Source organism: Meles meles, chromosome 12, assembly GCF_922984935.1.
Source record: "Meles meles chromosome 12, mMelMel3.1 paternal haplotype, whole genome shotgun sequence".
NCBI classification, from domain to species: Eukaryota; Metazoa; Chordata; class Mammalia; order Carnivora; family Mustelidae; genus Meles; species Meles meles.
Genome location: NC_060077.1, coordinates 21,128,301 through 21,146,424, shown reverse-complemented (window position 1 = coordinate 21,146,424; position 18,124 = coordinate 21,128,301). Strand labels below are relative to the sequence as shown.

General features: G+C 44.2%; 1 protein-coding gene across 3 annotated transcripts in view; it reads right to left on the bottom strand.

The window, feature by feature from the left end:
* LOC123954475 (zinc finger protein 268-like) overlaps positions 1–12,630 on the bottom strand; it is a 34,505-nt gene extending 21,875 nt beyond the window's left edge. For 2 of the 3 annotated variants that reach the window (XM_046025685.1, XM_046025687.1), the window contains exons 1-2: positions 12,404–12,630; positions 12,041–12,122 (exon numbers count right to left, since the gene is read on the bottom strand). In XM_046025685.1, the coding sequence (XP_045881641.1) occupies positions 12,041–12,073 (33 nt within the window). In that variant the 5' untranslated portion in view covers positions 12,074–12,122; positions 12,404–12,630. The remainder of the gene's footprint in view (positions 1–12,040; positions 12,123–12,403) is intronic. The other variant, XM_046025686.1, reaches the window with a different exon arrangement.
* Between the last annotated feature and the right edge of the window lie 5,494 nt (positions 12,631–18,124).

The window sequence follows — 18,124 nt, the reverse complement described above, 5'->3', positions numbered from 1 at the left end:
CCATACACCTAAAGGAACCAAACAAAGAACAAACAAAACGCAAAACCAGGAGAAGGAAGGAAATAACAAAGATTAGAGCTGAAATAAATGTAAGAGAAACTAAAACAAACAATGGAATGGACCAGTGAGACAAGGAGCTGGTTCTTTGAAAAGATCAACCAAATTGATGAACTTTTCACTAGACTCATCAAGAGAGACAGAGAGAGAAACAGAGAGAGGCCTCAAATAAAATTAGAAAAGAAAGGAGAAATAATAAGTAATACTACAGAAATACAAAGGCTTATAAGAGAATACTATGAATATGTGAACATGAACATTATGCCAACAAACTGGACAACCTGGAAGAAATGGATAAAAACCTAGAGACATACAACCTCCCAAAACTGAATCAGGAAGACACAGAGAATTTGAACAGACTGATTACCGGCAATGACACTGAATCAGCAGGCAAAAAACTCCCAACGAACAGAAGTCACCTCACAGGCAGCCTCACGGGTTAAGTTCTACCAAACATTTGAAGGAGAGTTAATATCTATTCTTCTCAAAGTATTCCAAAAAACAGAAGAAGGAAAACTTCCAAATTCATTCTATGAGGGCTGCATTACCCTGATCCCCAAACCAAATAAAGACACTACAAAATAACAGGAACTTGGGGCACCTGGGTGGCTCAGTCTGTTAAGCATCTGTCTTTGGTTCAGGTCATGATCCCGGAGTCCTGGGATCAAGCCCCACGTCAGGCTCCCTGCTCAAAGGAGAGCCTGCTTCTCCCTCTTTCGCTCTGCCTGCTTGTGCTCTCTCTCTCTCAAATAAATAAATAAAATCTTAAAAAAAAAAAAAAAAGAAAACAAAACAGGAATTACAGGCCAGTATCTCTGATGAATACAGATGCAAAAATCCTCAACAAAGTATCGGCAAACCAAATCCAACAATACTCTAAAAACATCATTCACTACGATCAAGCGGGATTTATTCCTGGGTTGCAAGGGTGGCTCAATATTCACAAATCAATCATCAATCAACACGAAAGATCATATCAGCAACAGAAATCAAAAATCCTAGGAGAGAACACAGGCAGTAATTTCTCTAACATCAGCCAGAGCAACATTTTTCTAATGCGTCTCTCGAAGCAAGAAAAACAAAAGCAAAAACATACTCCCGGGACGTCAGCAGAATAAAAAGCTTCTGCACAGTGAAGGAAACAGTCACAAAATAAAAGACATCCTGCGGCATGGGACAAGATATTTGCAAATGACATATCCAGTACAGGGTTAGTACCCAAATATATAAGGAACAGACATAACTCAACACCCAAAAACAAATAATCCAATTAAAAAATGGGCAGAAGACATGAACAGACATTTTTCCAAAGAAGACATGTGGATGGCCAACAGAGACAGGAAAACATGTTCAACGGCGCTTGTCAGTAGGGAAATGAAAGTTAAAACCACAATGAGAGATCACCTCACACCTGTCTGAATGGCTAAAATCAACACAAGAAATAACAGGTGTGGGCAAGGATGCATGCGGTAATTACACTACTAGGTATCTACCAAAGAATACAAAAACACTAATTTGAAAGGATACATGCACCCCTAAATTTATAGCAGCAGTATCTATAATAGTATGTATGGAGACAGCCCAAGTGGCCATCAACCGATGAATGGATAAAGATATGGTGTACACACACACACACACACACACACACAGGAATATTAATCAGCCATCAAAAAGAATGAAATCGGGCACCTGGATGGCTCAGTGGGTTAAGCCTCTGCCTTCAGCTCGGGTCATGATCTCAAGGTCCTGGGATCGAGCCCCCATCGGGCTCTCTGCTCAGCGAGGAGCCTGCTTCTCCCTCTCTCTCTCTCTCTCTGTCTCTCTGCCTGCCTCTCTGCCTACTTGTGATCTCTCTCTGCCAGATAAATAAGTAAAATCTTAAAAAAAAAAAAAAAAAAGAATGAAATCTTGCCATTTGCAATGACATGGATGGAGCTGGAGAGTATTATGCTAAGTGAAATAAGGCAGTCAGAGAAAGACAAATACCATATGTGAGAAGAGAAAGTACAAATACCGTACTGTCATATGTGGAATTTAAGAAACAAAGGAAGAAAAAAAGAGACAAGCCAAGAAAAGAGTGTCTTAGCTACAGAGAGCACATGGTCAGCAAGACGGGGTGAACCAGGTCAGGAGACTAGGTGTACACTTCCACAAGGAGCGTAGAGTGATGTGTGGGAGTGTTGAATCACCACCCTGCACGCCCGAAACCAACACAACACTGCACGTTAACTACACTGGAATTAAAAGAGTAACTTCATAAAATAAAAACAAGATACCTAGCACGTGACAAAAAAGATGCAACACTACTGGGTATTTACCCTAAAGATACAAACGTAGTGATCCGAAGGGGCACATGCACCCGAATGTTTATAGCAGCAATGTCCACAATAGCCAAACTATGGAAAGAACCTAGATGCCCATCAACAGATGAATGGATGAAGAAGATGTGATATATATATACAATGGAATACTATGCAGCCATCAAAAGAAATGAAATCTTGCCATTTGCGACGACGTAGGTGGAACTAGAGGGTATTATGCTTAGCGAAATAAGTCAATCGGAGAAAGACAACTTTCATATGATCTCCCTGATATAAGGAAGTGGAGATGCAACGTGGGGGACTTGCGGGGTAGGAAAAGAATAAATGAAACAAGATGGGATCGGGAGAGAGACAAACCATAAAAGACTCTTAATCTCACAAAACAAACAGAGAGTTACTGGGGGAAGGAGGCTCGGGAGAGGGGAGTGGGGTTATGGACACTGGGGAGGGTATGTGCTATGGTGAGTGCTGTGAAGTGTGTAAACCTGGCGATTCACAGACCTGTAACCCTGGGCCTAAATATACATTATATGTTTATTAAAAAAATAAAAATAAATTTAAAAATTAAAAAAAGATGCAACAGTAAGTTAAACACTTGTACACAAATGTTCATGACAGTAGCTCATTATTGGAAACAACCCAGATGTCCATCAATGGATGATCAGATAAACAAAATGCGGCCTACCCAGCAGAGGCTACTGAGCCAAACCGAGGAATTAAGTACTGATAAATGGTACCACATATATGAACCCTTGGAGAGGAAGCCCAAGGAATTGGCTTTTTTTAACCATAATTTAAGTGTCTGAGGCAAGCTTCTCATTGTCAAGCCATCCAGTTTGAACACACTCATCTTGGACCAACACATCGCTGGCTACACCAAAAGACGAAAAACCGGGCTGCCCCTCCCAATGACATCCCCCTTTTGGAAAGCGCTGGGTGACCTAGATAACTGCTCGATTGAGTGACCCTGGTTTTCCCTTTCTGTGCTCTAATTCCCACCCTTATATTTTAAATTCACCAATAAAATGTGAACCTGCAAAACACAAGGCACCCCACCCTCAATCCTAATAAAGGCACAAGCCCAGGCCTGAGTGCACACTTCCCCCTCCATGACCTTGCTGTCTGGCATACCATGCGTGCTCCAGGGCTTATGAACCTCCAGGACTTATAAACCTTGTTTTTCCGACATTCCCGGACGGTTGCTGACGAAGCGCATCTTGCCATCATAGGACGAACCTCAAACACCAGTCCAGCCGCAACTCTGCCTCCAGTCAGAAATGTCTGGATGCTCACATGGGCCCAGGGGAGTGCCACAGGCCTTCCTACTCGCTTGCATCACGACTGACAGGCGGAAACCAATGCAAAGCAACCCTTAAAAATATGCCCAAAGAGGCCAGAGAGAAAAGGTCATATACGGTATAACTCTATGAAATTGGTAAATTCAGAAAAACACAAAGTAGATTAATGGTTGCCAAGGAAAGGGAGAAAGAGGGAATAGGGAGAGACTGCAGATGGGGACAGTTTCTTTTTGGAGTGATGATAATGTTCTAGAATTAGACAGTGGGGACAGTTTCTTATTGGAGTGACAATAATGTTCTAGAATTAGACAGTGGTGACATGTGTACAACTCTAAATACTAAAGATGACCAAGTTGTACATTTTAAGAGTGAATTTTCCAGTACATAAATTATGCTGCAATGAAGCTTTTATAAGGAGAGAGTATGTAACTTCAGTGACTTTTATTAAATTGAAGGCCTTGCGGGAAGGGAACCCTCTCTGTCCAGGCTGGCACCGACGCCGCCCTGTACTCTGCGCGCTCCTCTGAAGCCGTCTGCAGCTCCCAGGCGGCTCTCGCCCAGCTTCTGTGTCTAAGGAACTGCCTCTCCTGGTGGCTCCTATAAATGGGGCCATACCCTGTACTGTGTCTGGCTTGTTTCACTTAGTAGAATGCCTTTGAGGGTTATTCTTGTCATAACACAGACCCACAGTGTCCCCTTTCCTGCTAACAGTAGCCCATTTGGCTATGCATTCCCCAGTGACTCAACACTGACAGTTGTGAGAGAGCCCAATGCGGGGCTCAAACCCAGGACCCTGGGATCATGACCTGAGCCGAAGGCAGAGGCTTAACCCACTGAGTCACCCAGGCGCCCCCAAAATCTTTTCAAAGTGACTCAACCACTTTATATTCCCACCAAGTCTATAAAGACCCCAAGGTCTCTACTTTTGCTGTCGGCCTTTCAGCTTAAGTGGGTACAGATGGCACCTAGTTGTGATGAAATCTGTATTTCCCTGATGACTAAGGGTGGAAAACATCTTTTTGTATCTTATTTGCCATCTACAGATCTTTGGTGAAGTGTCTTTTCTGATCCTTTGGCCATTTTTACTGAGTTGTAAGTGTTCTTTATATATTCTCAATACAGTCCTGTACTAGATAGAGGATTTGCAAATAGTAACTCAGAGTCTGTGAATTGCCTTTTCATTTTCTGAATGAAATGACTTTGAAGCACAAAAGTTTTTATTTTGATGTAATAGTCCAATTCACAACTTCAAAAGCAGAATCTACATAGAAGCTTTCTCTCTCTCTCTTTTTTTTTTTTTTTTTGGAGACTGATGGTATTGGAGGTATATCTAAGAACTTTGGCTTAACCCAAAGTCACAAATATTTTTCTATGTTTTCTTCCAGAAGTGTTATAGCTTTAGCTCTTAAATTTTAAGTCTATGTTCCATTCTGAGTTCATTTTTTTGTACTGTGTGAGGTAAGAGTCAAAGCTCATCTTTTTGAAAATTTTTTAATTTTGGTAAAATACACATAACAAAATTTATCTTAAGCATTTTTAAATGTACAGTTCAGTGGAATTAAATACATTCACAGTGTTACAGCATCATAACCACCTCCCACCTCCAGAAGCCTTTTCATGTGTAAAACTGCATCTTCTGGGCAATAAACCCTCATTGTCCCCTCCCCCACCCCCATCTCTGACAACATCACTCTACTTTCTATGACTCTGACAACACTGAAAAACTCCTATCAGTAGAATATCTGTCCTTTTGTCACTAGCTCATTGCACCAAAGATAATGTCCTCAGGGTTCATCCATGCTGCAGTACATAGCAGAATTTCTTTTTAAGAATCGTATGTCATGCATATCCATATCAGCACACAAAGAGACACACACATTTTGTTTATCCATTCATCTTTCAACAAACACTGGGTTACTTCCACCAAAAAAAAGTAATTTTAGAACAGTGAAAACTCCATAATTTGAATTGGAAATACCAATATGAGCCATATTTTTTTTCCTTTCAAAGATTCCTAGGTCTGCCTGGTGAAACCGCCTAGAAGCAATGACATTCTGGTCTTCATTGCGGTCTTTGAGCACGTTAATCTACTAAAAGGGATCAGATTTCCAGGAGGAAAAGCTGATTCCAGATTTGGGACAGGAAATACTCAGATGAACCTAGAATATCTTGTTTGGCCCAAAAGCCAGGAAGCCAGGAAGCCAGCTAAGACTGACAGAGTCACCTCAAGAGAGCTCAGGAAGAGGCTCCTCTGGCCACAGCTGGGACACCAGAAGCCTCTGGAAGAATAAGGGTTGCAAATGGCTGAAACTAACGGAACACCACAAGATCTAGGAATTTCTTAATCATAGTCAAGTTAAAAAAAGAAAAAATCCAGTAAGAAACTCATTGCTCTCGCCAGCGGAGGTAACTAAGGCACCAGCTCCCTGGTGGCCCCTGGCGCTTATAATGGAGAGGAGTTGAGCATGCATCCTGCCGTCCCGACACAGGTTCATGTGTAAGCCAGCCTCTGGCCGTCCTGCAGCCGGGGCTCACATCCAACCCCTACAATGGGAACACACCTGTCCTCAGCCGTACTCAAAAGCATATGGGAAAAAAGCAAAACTATATGCACATCTAGAGTAAAATACCTTCCTCCTAGGCCTTAACTTTTTCCTTCAAAGAACTTGTTTCTTCTTTTTTCACTTTTTAAGACAGAGCGTGTGTACATGTGTGAGCAGGGGAAGGGGCAGAGGGAGAGAGAGAATCTCAAGCAGACTCCAGACCCCAGACTCTGCCCAGTACAGAGTCCCACACGGGGCTCAAACTTGAGACCCTGACATCATGGCCTGACCTGAAATCCAGAGTCAGTCGCTTAACTGACTGAGCCACCCAGGCGCCCCGCTTGAGAATTTCCAAGTACAGTGACCAGCACACGAGATAATGAAACTTTGAAAAAACAAGAGGACATAAGCAAAACTAATGAAAGTCAACATACAACAGACAGAACCCCTCAAAGACAACAGCCAATGAACAGGCTCCATGGCCACTGATCATAAAGGACGAACCTTATTATATTCAAGATGAAGGCAAACTTTATCATGTGGCCTAGAATTAGACAAATGACTTAGCAAGCATATTTGAAAAAGGAAAAGAATTAATAGAAACGGATGGGGCGCCTGGCTGGCTCAGTCGGTTAAGCGTCCCTTGATTTCTGCTCAGGTCATGATCTCAGGGTCCTAAGATGGAAGCTGTGCGCAGGGCTCCATGCTCAGCAGGCAGCTGGAGAGTCTCTCCCTCTCTCCCTCTGTCCCTCCCTCACCGTGTGGATGCACACTCGCTCTTTCTCTAATAAATAAATCTTTTTTTTTAAGATTTTATTAATTAATTTGACAGAGAGAGAGATCATAAGTAGGCAGAGAGGCAGGCAGAGAGAGAGGAGGAAGCAGGTTCCCCGCTGAGCAGAGAGCCTGATGCGGGCCTCAATCCCAAGACCCTGGGATCATGACCTGAGCGAAAGGCAGAGGCTTAACCCACTGAGCCACCCAGGCACCCAATAAATAAATCTTAAAAAAAAAAAAAAAAAAGGAGAAAACTTTTAACCAAAATATTTTTAATAGCATGTTAGAAATAATTAATTAAAAGACAAATTATAGGAAATTATCCAGAAAGCACCCATTAAATTTAAAAAATGTTAAAGCAATAAACAATGTGTATAATGGCCAAACCTCTGTGAGAGAAAAAATACAAAGGCAAGAGAGGAGAAGAAAAAACAAACACAAAATCCCAGATCAAGTACAGCAGATAGAAAACACACAGTGAGATGGCAGATTTAAACCCAGACATATCAGTAATTGCATCAATCATAAACAAAGTGCATCATTTAAAATAAAAGGACTGACTGATGAGAAACAAATTTACGCTGTTTAAAGAAGGCACATCCAAAATACAAAGACTGAAAAGATACAAACGCGAAAGACAAAGATAAAACTAGCAATTAACCAAAAGGAAGCTCCAACAGCTATATGAACATAAAACAGACTTTATGGCAAAAAAGCATCCCTGGAAATTAAAGCGGACTCCACAGTCATTAAAGGCTCAACTCATCAGGAAAATGTGATCTTAAACTTGTTTGGAGGATGAGTCCCCTGCTCAGTCAGCCACGGAGAGGAGCTGAAACGCACACTAGCCAGCAAGAGACACCGTCTCGCCTCCCCGAGCCGCTGATACGTGGGGCACAGCCACTGGCCCTGCTTTCGTCATTTTCTGGGTCCAGAGAGCTGAGAAGTGACCCTTCCCAGGTCAATAATAACTACATTAGGGCCCAGGATGCTGGAATCTGCGGGCTGAGAATTCCCAGCCTACATCCTGAGCAGCAGAGTACACGGACCAGGGGACGGGCGGAAGGCCACGCCACCCAAATCCACTCCTGACTCTGCACCGACCGGTGGCGTCACCCGGCTCCTAACTACCATCTGCGTGAGACTCCGCACAAAACCTCCCCTGTAGCGAACACTGAGATCAGCGTTTGTTTGTCTGGTAAGGACCACAGACTACTCAAACCGCACAGCTCACTCTGAAAAACGGCATCTGGCTGCATGAAAAGCATCAGTGGTTCTCAGAAAGAGGACTTTGCTTTCAGATCGCCCCGGGGGTCTGTCCGGTTTCTCCATTTCTACCGCCTGAGAAGAACCCTCCACCACCTGCTGTCTGCATCACTGCAGTAGCCTCCTCGACCCACCCTGTTCTAGCATTCCCTGTGTCCGCTCCTACCCGCCACAACCACTCTTCACTCGGCAGCTGCAGGGGTCTTCGGAAAACCCATGTATGTTACGCTGCCACCTTTCTTGACAGCTTCTCAGCCCATCTGGCCTCTGGCCACCTTGTGTCTGCTCCCCTCCGACATCCCCACAGCCCAGCCACACAGGCCTTCTTTCCACCGTCAGGTAAGCACCAACCCTCTTCCACCTCATGACCTTGGCAATGGCTGTTCCCACCCTGCTGTTCTCCCGCTGCGCTTCCTCAGGTCGGCCTCCTCTTGTGAGTTAGACCTTGGCTTAACATCACCTCCTTAGTGGGGCCTTCTCTTATTACCCAGCCTTCAGCACTACCTGTTTTAATTCTAAGGGTAACTCAACTCTGACCTCTTCTTTTTACCGGAGTAGTTTCTTCATCATTATTTGTCATGTCTCCCTCGACAGAAAGCAGACTTTCTGAGAGCATGGATTCTGTCATTCTTGCTCAACAGTGCATGCCCAGGACCTGGAAGGGGACCTGGTATGCAGTGGGTGCTCAATAAATATCTGGAGAGTGAAAAAATGGGCAAACACTTCGAAAGTCAAAGCATATGGTTCCTGTCTCTTCGGATGTTCTTCATCTGGAGAGGGTGAATACCATCATGTTAAGAACTCAGAGCCAGGAGCCTGACCTTGCATGGGTTTGAGTTCTCTATTTGGCTGTCTGAATGCCATGTGGTTTTGGTAGAATGCTGTACTCTCTCTCTGTCCCACTTTCCTCTTCTTTCAAAGGGGGCTAACCCTAGCCCCTTCCTCATGAGGCTGCCGTGAGGAGTAAGATCGGTAAAGTGGCAAGAACTCTGGTTCTCCCTCACAGCCACCCACGGCTGGTATACTATGTAAATGTCAACTACACTATTGGTGCCAGAAAGCTCTTTTTTTTTTTTTTTTTAGATTTTTATTTACTTTTTTGAGAGAGAATAAGAGACATCAGAGGGAGAGGGAGAAACATCACAGAGGGAGAGGGAGAAGCAGATTTGCTGCTGAGCAGGGAGTCCAATGTGGGGCTCGATCCCAGGACCCCAAGATCATGACCTAAGCTGAAGGCAGACGCTTAACTGACAGAGTCACCCCAGCACCCCTGGAAAGCTCTCTTTATAGAAGTCCTCCACATTTTTCTAGGTTTATAGCAATTTTATTTAACTCATTGCCATTCTAAATAGGATAATTTCTTTCATGGAACTTCCTAAGCAGATTAACCATTTGTAAGTAGAAACCTATTGATTTCTAGACTGATTTTGTACCAAGGTACCTGACTGGATTCTCCTCAAACTCTTCCCACTACAACAGAACAACTACTTTAATTCTCCATCACGGTCCTCCTGCCTCATTCCCATTTCTGCAGTCGACTGCCGTTCCCATAACTCCACTCTTCATCTTCTTTCCCTCCCTAACACACACACACACACACACACACACACACACACTCTGTTCTGGAAATGTTACAAGTAACACCCACCACCACCGTCATCACTAAATCCAATTTCAACTTCTATGACCTAATGTTACTTGATCTCTGTGGGACATCTCACATGGCAACTGGATTTGAGGTTCCTTTTTCTTGAACGCTGGAACACAAGTCTCTTCTTTACTCTCATCTCTACTGGGCTCTCAGTATTCAGCCCCTCTTCTGCGGCCTTCCCTTGCGAATTCTCTGAGAACTATCCTCAGTCCTCTCCTCATTCTACACGCTCTCCTTGAGCTAATCTGGCCACACCTGATCAGTGCAGCCTGTCCAGATCTTGCTCTTGAGACACATGCTTACTCTCCTGCCCACCAACAAGTATTGGGTCCAATCCATCTAAAGCATAACTCTCCACCCACCTCCCCCCACCAAAAACAACTCTGACAGACTTTCCTGACTTGGGGAATGCTACCACTCCCAACCCAGGCCCACAGAGCAGAATTCGAGCAGCCACACCCGCTTTTCCGTCTCCCTCACAACCAGCACCCAACTAGGTACCAAATCCAGTTGCTTCTGCCCCCCACCCTTTTTTAAACTAATGTTTTCTATATATTTGACTATCTTATTCACTTATCTTATTAAGGTATAGTTGATGCCCAATGTTCCATTAATTTCAGGAGTACAACACAGGGGTCTATTATGTCACGCTCACCATAAGCCCAGCTACCATCTGTCACCTTACGACATTATTACAATACCACCGAGAAAATTCCCTATGCTGTACCTTTCATGCCGGTGACTTGCTTCTGCCTCTTTACCATCTCTCTTTTTTCTTTTTTTTTTTTTTTTTTTTTTTTTTTTTTTTTTTTTTTTTTAAAGATTTTATTTATTTATTTGACAGAGAGAGAGAGATCACAAGTAGGCAGAGAGGCAGGCAGAGAGAGAGGAGGAAGCAGGCTCCCTGCAGAGCAGAGAGCCCGATGCGGGGCTCGATCCCAGGACCCTGAGATCATGACCTGAGCCGAATGCAGCGACTTAATCCACTGAGCCACCCAGGCGCCCCCCATCTCTCTTTTTTCAAAACTACTAGTTTATTTAAACCCTTATCTTCTCTTGCCTACTTCAGACCATTCCAACCAGAAGTTCTTTGGGAAATCACGTCAATAAATCTCTCTTCCCTGGAGAATAAAATCCAAGGTTTCTTTTTTTTTTAAGATTTTATTTATTTGTTTATTTGACAGAGAGATCACAAGTAAGCAGAGAGGCAGGCAGAGAGAGAGGAGGAAGCAGGCTCCCTGCTGAGCAGAGAACCCAATGTGGGGCTCGATCCCAGGACCCTGAGATCATGACCTGAGCCACCCAGGTGCCCCTAAAATCCAAGTTTTTAAGGTAATTCTCAAACCTCTCTATGATCTGGTCAGCCTGTGGCTCTGGCCTCCTTTTTTAACATACATTCCACCATCACGTACAAACCTTCAAACTCCACATTTCAGCAACCCTAAAATGATCAAAGGTCACCAACAGACCAGGGCATTTCAGGCCTCTCAGATTTGCACGTTGCTTCCTTTTCCCAGGCTGAGCTTCAGTCCCTTATTCACACTCACCTTCCAAACCTCAGTTAAGAGTGTCTTATTAATCACCCAAGCATTTCTTGGAGGACCCTCATCTCCAAAACTGACCCTGTGCTGTGCGTCCTCATGTACTTCCGCAGCCTGTTCTGAGTACGTATTGTCATTGTCCCTATGGGTTTCCTTGTTCACCGGCCCCACCAGACCTCTGCTCTCACAAAACAAGGGCAGGAACAACTGATCTTTGCACTCTTAGCACCTGCCCCAGGGCCCAGCAAGCACAAGACAGTAAAAACTGTTGAATAAGGGAATAAACGAGGACCTAATTTCCCAAATGAGGTCCAAAGAGCTTAGAAAGAGACGGCGAGAGATGAGTTCAACCCCTCGTTGAACTCAAAGTTCAGGGTACAAAATTGGCAGAAAAGAGACGGAAAGTTTAAATTAAAAGTCTGATGACAAGAAGTACTTCTGGACGGTCTAACGCGCTCTACAGGAGTGTCCTGAAGCGGAGTGGGGAGCGGGCGCGCACGATAAACTCCCACCCGGCGGAATGGAATGTGTACACCTTGGGGCTCAGGGAGAGCTTTTCAGAAAGGAGAGAAAAAGCGCTACTCACCCAGATGGCCGCTGTCCGGACCCTGGTGGCCATCCCCACGGTCGGGTCTATGCGTCCCGCGGGTGGCGGCAGGACCCTAGGGCTGCCGGAGGGGTAAGAAACGTGAAGGAGGCGGTCTCCCCGCCGTTCCCACCCTCACGCCGGGGAAAGCCTCCCGCCCCCCACGGAGGGAACCCGGGCGGAGACGCCTTCTCTCTCGCAGCCCCGGGGCTTCCCTTCTCCCGCGCCGCCCCCTTCCCAACACCTGCGCGATCGGGTCAGGAAACTGTTCCAAGTCTGGGCAGGGGGATGTGAGGTCACAAGAGTTTCTATCGTCCCGCCGCCCTGAAGCTGAAGGGACTGGGCGCGTCGGGCTCCACTAACCCCTCAGCCGCCGGCCGGGAGACTCGGGGGGACTGGCCGCCTCTACCTCCCGGATCTGCAGTCACATCGGCTCTGGCCTCCCTTTTGAGCTGGCGGCACCCGCCGCGGGTGCTTCGGCCACAGCTGTCGAGGCAGACGTGGTCAGCCACCTTCAGCTCCGGTCACCGCGACGGGAAACTGACAAACACCACGAAACAAGGATCTCTAAGCCAGGCCCAGCCAATGGCGGCCGTTAGGGACGCACAAGAAATGCGTCGGTGCGACCCCAGGGCGGAGCGAACTACAACGCCCAGAAGTCCCTGCGGGAGCGCCCCCTGGCACGGGGTGCGCCGGGAGCTGCGGAGAGAGGCTCTGGTTCTCCCCGTCCTGACGGTGGACACCCGTGTGGGGTCTCTCAATGCAGCCGAGAATTGCAGTCGTGGACAGCATTAGCGCAAAGGCGGGAGTGGTATCAACGGAGGTAAAATGTTCTAGGTATGGACATTGGGGAAGGTATGTGCTATGGTGGGTGCTATGAAGTGTGTAAACCTGGCGATTTACAGACCTGTACCCCTGGGGCTAATAATACGTTATATGTTTATAAAAAAATAAAAAATTTTTTTAAAATGTTCTTGTTTCTCCGCTTTCCCGAAATGGGGCATGTCCAGATTTACACGATAAAAACTCAGAAATTCATAATAACATGTTAACATAAATGACAATTTAGCGAATGAATATTAGTTAAAAAAAATAAATAGGGGCGCCTGGGTGGCTCAGTGGGTTAAAGCTTCTGCCTTGGGCTCAGGTCATGATCTCGGGGTCCTAGTATCCAGCCCCCAGTCGGGCTCTCTGCTCGTCGGGGAGCCTGCTTCCCCCTCTCTCTCTGCCTACTTGTGATCTCTGTCTGTCAAATAAAATCCTAAAAAAAAAACAAAAAAAATAGTGAAGTGACATTGTTTGACATTTTTCTCGAGCAAAAAAATCCTTTAAAAGTCTGGCTTCACAGAAAATAGCTGGGTTCTCAGGTCTGCCCCTGCATTCAATCTGTCGCAGATGTTTCTGTGGAAGTATTTAGAGAAGAACCCGCCTCTCACAGGTGTGTCGCTGCAAGAGAACCGGGTATTTTTGATACGCTTCTCAGATAATTATGGATACCCTTGGATAGCAACTAAGCAAGGGATACTTTAGTTGTAGTGTACAGTCTGAAACCAGACAGGTGAACTTCCACTCTGTTACATTAAAATCTGTCTGTCTTGAACTTGAGATCGTTTTATTATCATGCTTCTCTACCATCATGAATTAGTCGTGTGTAGATAACAGTTCACTGACTTATGCAGATATTCCAAATGACACATTTCGCTTTATCTTATGAAAAACCCTATTTAATAATATTATCATTGATCTTAAGTATTGGAAAACTGTGAGAATCAGTGGCAGATACAAGTTTCCAAAACTGTACTCTTAATGTGAAAACGCTAATTTTGGCAGGCGCCTGGGCGGCAGTCCAGTGGGCTTTTGATCTCAATTCAGGTTTTCATCTAACGTCCTGATTTCAAGCCCTGCCTTAGGCTCCACACCTAGAAAACTCCAATTTTATGTTGCCAATAAGTAAATATGGTTATTTGTTTCCCTTGAAGTGACAAGCTCACTCGATTTTTGAGACGAAGTCTGCCACATCCATAAGAGTGCCTTGTCTTCAGTCCCTTTTTAGCAAGGTGAAGCCCCCAAGTCAAACAACCACACAAGTGCTTTTTCTGGATATAGCTATGGAACTTCAGTATGGAGTCAGAGTATCTGTTGCACAGATATTAAAAAGATATGTACTTGAGTTGATTTAATACTTTTGCTGCTCTATCAAGGACTTCATAAAGTGAAATAAATCCTAAATACTAAATGTGGAAAGGAAGAGTCTAAAAGTTTTACACTGAAATGGAGAGTTAGCATCTTTTGCCCACTACTGATGGGTTAAAATAATTTCAATCATATACTAGTTACTCATATGCTATTAATTTTCTACACTTCTGTAACAGGTTACCACAAACTTGGTGGCTTAAGATGATACAAATGTATCTTATAGTTCTGTAGGTCAAAAATTCCACACGAGTCTTACTGGGCTAAATCAAAGTGTTGACAGGGATCCTTCATTTCTGGAGGCTCTTGGGAAAGGATTCTTTCCCTTGCCTTTTCCAGATTTTAGAGGCCACATGCATTTCTTGGATCATGGCATTTCCTCTGCATCCAAAACCAGCTACAGAGTTGAGTACTGTTCACATCTCTCTGGCCTTCTTAGTCTCCCTCTTCCACTTTAAAGCATGTATGGATTACATGGGCAATATTTGGATAATGCTGGATTGGCATACTTCATTCTCCTTTGCCATGTAATATATTCAGAGATTCTAGGATTAGGATGTGAACATCTTTCAGGAGCCGTTATTTTGCCTACCATGTATATGTGGGTCTGTCTCTAGACTTTATTTCATTCCACTACAATGGAACTACATTGAGGTGCCTACAATGAGGATCTGCAAACTTTTTCTGTACAAGTCCAGTGTATTAGTATGATGATGATACAGTACCACAGACTGGGTAGCTTGAACACCAATTTCTTTTCTCACAGTTCTGGGGGCTGCAAGTCAGAGATCAAGGTGTCGACAGAGTTGGTTTCTTCTAATCCCTCTCCTCATCTCCCCAGGTCCCCACATGGTTGTCCCTGTGTGTGTGTGTGTGTGTGTGTGTGTGTGTGTGTGTGTGTGCCTCTCCCCACCTCCTAAAAGGACACTAGTCAGACTGGATTAGGGCCCACCCTAGTATCATTATTTTAACTTGTAATGTTTAAACTTGAAAGACCCCAGTCAACATTCTGAGTTACTGGGGATTAGGACTTCCAGCATAGGAATGTGGGGAGGGAGATAACTCATCTGGTAACAATGAGTAAATATTTTAAGTTTTGTGCACCACAATTACGGAACCTTGCCATTGTAACACAAAAGCAGCCACAGATAACACATGTGTGAATGAGCCTGGCCATGTTCCAGTAAAACTTTAAATACAAAAGTAGACAGAAGGCCAGATTTGTCCTATGTCCATTGTTCACTGATTCCTGGTCACCACCATGCCGGTGCACCAGTCTTCTTATTCTATTAGAGTAAGCCTTGATAAGTAGATCAAAACCTTTTTTGTTGTTCTTTAAAATTGTCTGTTACTTTATTCCTTTGGTCTTGCATGCATATTTTAAGCTTCAATTACCGAGTTTCATGTAAAACCCTTTATAACAAATTATGATCTATTAGGGTGTCATCTCCATGTGGCACACACGGTTGCTTCACTGTCTGATAAATATCCTCTCTCCTTCTTCTTTGCTAGGACTGTGTTTGTTTACATATTGGTTGGCCATAAGTTTATGGCATTCTCCTTTCTAGATTCAGTGAATGAATGTTTTATTCAATTCATTCAACAAGTATTTATTGAATGCCTACTCTGAGCTAGCCACTGTATTAGGCACAGAGGATACATCAGTAATTAAAACTAGAATCCTTGGGGAGGGGCAGCTGGGTGGCAGTCAGTTGAGCATCCGACTTATGATTTCAGCTCAGGTCACGATCTCAGGGTCATGAGACTGAGCCCTGGCTCAGGCTCCGTGCCCAGCATGGAGTCTGCCTAAGATTCTCTCTCCCTCTCCTGCTAAAGTACTCTCAAATTAATTAATTAGTTAATCTTTAAAACAAACAAACTAGGATCCTTGAGGCATCTGGGTGGTTCTATCGGGTAAGTGTCCAACCCTTGACACACAAGGTCATCTTAGGGTGGTGAGATCTAGCCCTGCATTGGGCTCCACACACTACAGGGAGACTAAGACCTCTCTCTCTCTCCCTCTGCCCCTCACCCCTGCTGTCTCTAAAATAAGTAAATCTTTCAAAAAAGAAAACCCACTAGGATACTTTGTGAAATATTTATTTTGGCAAGGGAAGACAGATGATTGATTGGTTGATAAATAGGAAAGTAGTACTACTGAAAAGAATAGGATTAAGGAATTAGCAGTAGCAACCACGTGGCAGCAATTTTAAATAAAGCAATGTCACAGTCCTAGGTCACTGGTAACAAACTACCACAGAGTGTGGCCTTCAACAACAGAAATTTGTCTTACAATTCTGGAGGCTAGAGGTCCAAAATCAAGTTGCTGGTAGGGACTGGTTCCTTCTGAGGGCTGTCAAGGAAGGATCTGTTACAAGCCTCTGTCCTTTAACCTGCAGACCCACCTTCTACCTGTGTCTCCCCACATCATCTTCCCTTTTTATGCATCTCTGTATCCAAATGTCACCCCCCCTTTTTTTAAATAGAAATGCACCATCGATACTGGATTATAGCTTGCACTAATGACTTAACTTGATGACCTCCATGAAGACCCTTTCTTCACGTAACAGGAAATTTGGGAGCATAAAGTTCTATCCAGAACAGATACAGTAGAACTTGTTTGTAAGGTAATGCACCCTAAATCTTTTTTCACAGGGCTGTGTGATAAGAGAACTTTGTCAATAAAATATCTAAAGGTAACGGCCGAATTTCTAATGTGTAGAGCAGAAAGCAGTTGGGTCTTTCCAACTCCCTGAAGCCACAAATCTATGGACCCTTGCTATCTCCTCCTAAATTGATCTCATTAATGGGATATCTTGCCAACCTCAACCAACACCCATTTACACACACCCTTTCTTTCAACCAAATTCCTATACACCTGCCAAGACACTGGGCACGTGGTTACCTTGCAATTTATTTAACAGCAAAGTTAACGAAAGAAAAAATTTTCACCTTTTTGCCATCTAACAGGAAAGGCAATTCCACAGATCGATCAGTGTATGCTTAATTCATGGATGAATGTTAAGAAAATACTTTCTGGGGCACCTGAGTGGCTCAATCAGTTAAGCTCAGCTGATCTTGGTTTCGGCTCAGGTCACAGTCTTGGGGTCGTGGGATCAAATGCTGTCAGGGAGTCTGCTTGAAATTCCTTTTCTCTGTTCCTCCTCCTTCTGCCCCCCCCCCACATGCTCTCTCTCAATAAGTAAAATCTGTTTAAAAAAAGAAAAAAAGGTTTTGAAGGGGCGGGGGTGGGAGGTTGGGGGAACCAGGCGGTGGGTAATAGCGAGGGCACGTATTGCATGGAGCACTGGGTGTTGTGCAAAAACAATGAATACTGTTACGCTGAAAAAAATAAATTAATTTTTTAAAAAAAAAGGAAGAAAGAAAATGCTTTCTGAATCCCTATGAGCCTATAACAGTGGTGATCAAGGATACTGGGCCTTTAAAATTCCTGTGTTTTCGCATTACCCTTATGATAGCACCAGGATCCTTAGCCAGATGTGCAGGCAGCAAGTAGTGGAAACACCGCGTGTGCTGGAGCCAAAGTGATCTGGGTTTCAACCTTGGCTCTTCCACTTCTTACTGTGCAGCTTGGGGCAGTCACTGTGAACTCAAAGCAGCACTAATGTGAAAACTAAGTAAGACAGTACATACAACTTAGAGGCCACTACTCATTTCCACAGTAATCTACTTTCTTACCTTCAGATCCTAATTTCCACTCAATGTCCTGTCTCCCTGTATAGTGTCATGTGCCTGTCTTAAAATGATGCAGGTATTAATTCAGTGAATTTGTCTCTGGAGAAAATAAATCCCAATGGTACTGTCTATTTTTCATATTGGACTGGCTAATTTTGTAAGATCCTCTACAAAGCCCCAGACACTACCTTGCTT